This window comes from Oncorhynchus mykiss, chromosome 7, assembly GCF_057628025.1.
Source record: "Oncorhynchus mykiss isolate SJ-2025 chromosome 7, ASM5762802v1, whole genome shotgun sequence".
Classification (NCBI taxonomy): Eukaryota; Metazoa; Chordata; class Actinopteri; order Salmoniformes; family Salmonidae; genus Oncorhynchus; species Oncorhynchus mykiss.
Genome location: NC_143028.1, coordinates 78,365,097 through 78,371,052, shown reverse-complemented (window position 1 = coordinate 78,371,052; position 5,956 = coordinate 78,365,097). Strand labels below are relative to the sequence as shown.

General features: G+C 43.2%; 1 protein-coding gene across 1 annotated transcript; it reads left to right on the top strand.

Moving 5' to 3' along the window:
* Positions 1-2,406: 2,406 nt before the first annotated feature.
* On the top strand, positions 2,407-5,617 carry LOC149982685 (L-rhamnose-binding lectin CSL3). Its single transcript, XM_090242341.1, has 9 exons — positions 2,407-2,524; positions 2,756-2,791; positions 2,872-2,916; positions 3,057-3,192; positions 3,319-3,437; positions 4,678-4,722; positions 4,823-4,958; positions 5,036-5,143; positions 5,377-5,617. The coding sequence occupies exons 1-8, from the start codon at positions 2,494-2,496 to the stop codon at positions 5,139-5,141; spliced, it is 654 nt and encodes a 217-aa protein (XP_090098467.1). The 5' UTR covers positions 2,407-2,493; the 3' UTR covers positions 5,142-5,143; positions 5,377-5,617.
* The last annotated feature ends 339 nt before the right edge of the window (positions 5,618-5,956 follow it).

The window sequence follows — 5,956 nt, the reverse complement described above, 5'->3', positions numbered from 1 at the left end:
TTCGGATCATCTAATTGGCCTTCACATAACTTTTACGGAATGTCCACGTGGATGGGGATATTGGAAATGGTATCAAAGTTTACTGGTTGACAATGTTTAATTTAGACAATCATTTATAATTACATTTTTCCAGTACAACAAGTTCAGCAAATCCCCTTATCGTTTGGGATAACTTTAAATGTACCTTCAGAGGTCATTCAATTCAATTTTCAACGACAATAAAGCAGCTTCTGGCTAGAGACAGGACTAACAAGGGAAATACATTCTCTAATCGTACAGGAAGCAACAAAAAAAAAACTACAGAGATACAAAATAAATTAGAGGAAAAACAAAAATAAATGGATTAACTTCTTTCTAGAGCATCTAATGTTCTCTACAAAGAAACGTATCTGGAATTCTCCATTTTATATTCTAAAGAAGGAAGCTAAATGATCCAAAGATGGCGCAGACAGAGACTGTCGCCTCACTTCAAGTCCTTATTATTATGCAGTAATTTGTGGATGAAATTAGGGCACGAGTTTCCTTCCAGAGAGACATCAGACATTGTAACATTTTATGTTTTACGGAAACATTGCTCACTCGGGATATGTTGTCAGAGTCGATACAGCCATCGGGTTTCTTCATGCGTCGTGCCGACAGAAAAAAACATCTCTCTGGTAAGTGGAAGGTATGTATACCTTCACCAATTTGGCCACTTTGGTACATGTGGGCTACTTGTGTGGGACACCATTCTGAAACTTTGCACAAGTACTGTTGCCCTCTTATATTTTTCACTGAAATTGTCCCCATCATCCTATCTGAATGTTTGTTTTATCTTGTTCATTTTAAAGATGATGATACAAAAATAAAAATATCTAAACCAGATCTATTGTGTTATATTCTCCTACATTCAATTCACATGTACACAAAGTGTTCAGAGTGCTTTCTTTCAAATGGTACCAAGAATATGCATATCCTTGGTTCTGTGCCTGAGCTACAGTTTGTTAGATTTGGGTATGTCTTCAGGCAGAAATTGCACAAAGTAGGGGGGGGGGGGGCTGTAAGAGGTTTTAACCATGTCCCAGTTTAGGTAACCTAACAGCACGAGCTCTGAAGATAGATGGGGCAATCAATTCATATATGGTGTCAAGGGCACAGCTGGGGACAGAAGGTGGTCTGTAGCAAGTGGTAACGGTGATAGACTTGTTTCTGGAAATGTGGATTTTTAAAAGTAGGAGCTCAAATTATTTGGGCACAGACCTGGCTAGGACATCCGGGTTGAGAGAGTGTGCTAAAGCAGTGAATAAAACAAACTAATGGAGGAGGCTTCTAATGTTAACATGCATGAAACCGAGGCTTTGACGGTTACAGAAGTCAAGAAATGAGAGCAACTGGGGAATGGGAGTGGAGCTAGCCACAGCAGGGCCTGGGTTAAACTCTACATCACCAGAGGAACAGAGGAGGAGTAGGATAAGGGTACGGAAAAGTGCTATAAGAACTGGTTGTCTAGTACTTTCGGAACAGAGAGTAAAAGGAGCGGGTTTCTGAGCACGGTAGATTTGATTCAAGGCATAATGTACAAAAGTATAGCAATATGTGAATACAGTGGAGGTAAACCTATGCATTGAGTGACAATGAGAGAGATATTGTCTATAGAAACATCATTTAAACCAGTTGAGGTCGCCGCATGTGTGGGAGGTGGAACTAAAGGTTTCGCTAAGGCATATTGAGCAGGGCTCTACAATGAAACAAGGCAATAATTACCAATCAAAACAGCACTGGACAAGGCATATTGACATTAGGGAGAGGCATGCGTAGCCGAGTGATCATTGGGTCCATTGAGTAGCTGGGCGAGCTGGAGGCACAGCGATTCAGACAGCTTGCGGGCCTGGGCTTGCAGGCTAGCAGAAGGGCCTTAGAGGGACTTTACGATGGACAACGTCATTTGTAGCCCCTTCGTGCGGTTACGTCGGCAGATCAGTCATGATGGATCAACAGGACTCCGTGTAGTAAAAGGGTCCAGGCCAATTGTCAAAAAATGTATAGTAGCCCACAGACGGGCCGACCTCGGGTGTGAAGGTAGGCAACAACACATCCGCCACGCTGATCCTCAAGACTGTGGAACAACAAGGGTGTGATCTAAGCCTCCTCCTGTCCTCCCTTTTCACCCATGACTGTGGCAACTCAATAATCAAGTTTGTTGACAACAGTGATAGGCCTGATTGCCATAGATGGCTACTTTAAAATGTTGGAAGACCTCAATGGCAATGTTCATGCCAAAATGGATTTCATCCATCTAGAGTCCTCTAATCTAATCTAATTCCATGAGACTGACTTAATAGCCAGGTTTTGACCGGCAAACGCCGGCCCCTAATTGCAATGAGGTGCACCTGGAGACAAATAGATACACCTGGGTAAATTAAGACATGTCACATAACACAAATACCAGGTGTATTGGATCGTGTTATCATCAGTTGCATTTTCTCTGTTAGTACCACTCCTGTACCTGGCATCATGTGCATTTTGAGACTGACGGTGGTCACATGTGAGTATACAAAATCTGTATCTGATGCAGATTAGAATTTAAATATATGTGACAATGTTTGTATTTGTGAGTAAAAATAAGTGTGTAATATTATTTGAGGGACATGCAGTTCCTTTTGGGCAAAAAGGTATTCAAAGCATGGAATATGAGACCAATGCTGAGTTGTAGCTTCATGGTCCAAGTGCATATGATGTTGAATGTTACTGAACTAGCTGTGTGATGTTGTTTCAGTGCTGGCTACAGCTTGCTGCACACTAACAGATGGAGGTACTGTATGTAATAATGATGATACTACTTAACCAAGCTAATGTGAGTGGTGTGTAATTCCTGTTTCTTTGTCCTGGCAGCAATCAGCATCACATGTGAAGGCTCTGATGCTTTACTGCAATGTGGTAAGCTAGTCCACACTGCTGAACAGTGTACTCACCGACCACCTATGATCGTTTATACTGTAGATTAGCGTCACTAGCCCACACCATAGAGACCCATACTTGGCTCTCCTTCGTGCCTCACTGTTCTCCATCTCCCTCAGATGGAGGTAAGATCCATATCAAGCGTGCGAACTACGGTCGTCGTCAACACGATGTGTGTTCTATTGGGCGCCCTGATAACCAACTCACCGACACCAACTGCCTCAGCCAATCCTCCACCAGCAAGATGGCAGAAAGGTACTAGAACCTGTAACTCCTTGGCTGTAGTGTAAACAACCACCAGCAAGTGGGCAGAAATGTGCTGGAACTTGTTGTGTTTACCGGTATGAACTCATGTCCTCAACCTGTCTTTGAAACACACAGATGCGGTGGGAAGAGCGAGTGTATTGTCCCTGCATCCAATTTCGTTTTTGGAGACCCCTGTGTCGGGACTTATAAGTACCTGGACACCAAATACTCCTGTGTCCAACAGCAAGAAACAAGTCAGTCTCTGAATGTGTGCTAATAATATTTAGTGGTGGGCACCGATATCCTAATTTGGATTCGATGTATTGTCGGTATGACTGTGGCATGTTGGGATACTGTTTAATTCTCCTACCCACTTTTAATCTTATGAAAAAGTAAGCTCAGCTGATTTCTAGGAAATGAATATAATGGGTTGGTTCCCCTATGGTACCAGCTTATTAACTTTTGTTTCTCCAAGTGTAAACCACCCTCACCTGCTAACTAACCCTAGCAAGCTGTGGATATGCAGCTTGTTTAGTTTGAGTAGCCTATAGGGAGGTCAGAGACCTGGCAGTGTGGTGCCAAGATGCCAAAGGAACTGGTAGTGGACTACAGGAAACTGAGGGCTGAGCCCGTCCCTGCCAGGAGGCTAAAAGGATTGGTATCAGCCCTCCGATCCTGAATTCTACACCATTGAAAGCTTCTTGACTGGCTGCATCACCACTAGGTATGGCATCTGACCACAAGGTTCTACAGAGGGTATCGCTTACGGCCCAGTACGTCGGAGGCCGCGCTCCCTGCATCAGGATTTCGACACCACGTGTGTCAGCAGGCCATACATTGTCAATAACTCGCGCAACCCAAGTTATACTGGTCTCTGTTACTCCATAACAAATGGTACGGATGTACCAAGTCTGGAACCAACAGGACCCTGAACGGCTTCTACTTCCACCAAGCCATAACTGCTGAGTTACTACCCGACTCTCTGCATTGACCCTTCTTGCAGTAACTTTTGACTTGTCTCATATGCTGCTGCTGTTCCTTTAAATTGACATATCTAGCTCAATTAGCCAGCAAGAACATGGAAGGGTTAATCTGGTTTACCATGTTTCAGTGAACGGTAACTTGCTAGTGCAACTCCCACAGTTTTGTAGGGTTTATAGCCAATCTGACAGCTGGCACAAACTGCGTAGAAATACAGATTAGGTGTAGCAGGTCAACTTTATTTTTTCACCAGTTTAGGTCTAGCCAGCCAGTTTGCTTAACATGTTAGCATTTTGAGAACTGCTCATAAGGAAGTGAAACTAAAAGGTAACGGTGGAAGATGACGCGCCTAACTTTTTGTACTTTGGTTCATGCTAACGAGTTTATAATGACTTTTAAAAAATGCACCTGAAATCAACATTCCCTTTTAGTGCCCATCACTAACACTTCACCAGGCTAATGTATGTCTTAATGTGTCTGGCCAGTGGTGTAACTCCTGTGTTGTCTTTGCAGTAAGCAGCATCATATGTGAAGGCTCTGATTCTCAACTACTATGTGGTAAGCTGGTCAACACTACCGTACAATTTAATCATGTGGCGCCGTGTATATTAGTCACTAGCCCACACCAACACCCAGGTTTGTCCTTTCTCTTCCTCAGATCGAGGTGAGATCCGTATTCAGCGTGCCAACTATGGTCGTCGTCAACACGATGTGTGTTCCATTGGGCGCCCACATAAACAACTCAAAAACACCAACTGCCTCAGCCAATCCACCACCAGCATAATGGCAGAAAGGTACGGAAACCTTCAGCGTGCATTTAGCTGTAGGAAGTCATTGGCTGTGGTGTTAACCTCTACCTGTTGACACACAGGTGTGATGGAAAGCGCCAGTGTATCGTCAAGGTATCCAACTCTGTGTTCGGTGACCCCTGTGTCGGAACCTATAAGTACTTGGATGTGGCTTACACCTGTGACTGAATGTGAGTTTTGTATATGTGCACATGACTGGGAACTAGAATTTGTATTTTATTTTACCTTTATCTAACTAGACAAGTCAGTTAAGAACAAATTCTTATTTTCAATGACAACCCACTGTTCAGTGGCAGAACGACAGATTGGTACATTGTCAGCTCGTGATTTGTACTTGCAACCTTTCGGTTACTAGTCCAACTCTCTAACCACTAGACTACCCTGCTGACGATTTGTCTTTCAGGATATCTTCCTGGGGAGCCTGAAGATGTACAAGGCTTCAGGGATATCTTCATCAGGTTGTGCTGTTTTCCTCCAACCTCCAAATCAACTTCAATGACCATTGTAAACCTGTGTAGATTGTTTAAGAAATGCTTCAACACCATTTCTGAACTGTGGTTGTTGGTCTGAATTAAATGAAGCGGCAGGAAGACGATACTAGTTGCCTCTTGTACATTAATAAATGTCACACCAATATTACTGAACATGTGTCCTTTATTAGGAACAGAGACGTGATATGATTGGCCGACGCAGGGATGGCTTTAGTTATCACAGATGTTTTGCTTGTTCATTGTCAAGCAGTCTGGATCCTCTTGTGAAGCAGGATACGTGTTGATGATATATTGTGAAAAACCTGTTAAGGCTGCTTTTGATTTTTAGAGAACAGTAGGAGAAACGTATAACGCCCCACAAACTTTTGACGAATCACATTGGTTGTCATAAAGCGTCACACGGTTGCTAAGCTAATGATCACGCAATGCCTTCTCAAAGTCGAGAAACCTGCCTGTTTTCCTCAAAAGTAGATCATGTCCCTATTCCAGAGC

Excerpts from the sequence above, each read along its gene's own strand:
- LOC149982685 (XM_090242341.1), top strand. The coding sequence starts at position 2,494 with ATGTGCATTTTGAGACTGACGGTGGTCACAT. Across the intron at positions 2,525-2,755 it reads GAGACTGACGGTGGTCACAT|TGCTGGCTACAGCTTGCTGC; the intron begins GTGAGTATACAA and ends ATGTTGTTTCAG. Across the intron at positions 3,193-3,318 it reads ACCAGCAAGATGGCAGAAAG|ATGCGGTGGGAAGAGCGAGT; the intron begins GTACTAGAACCT and ends TGAAACACACAG.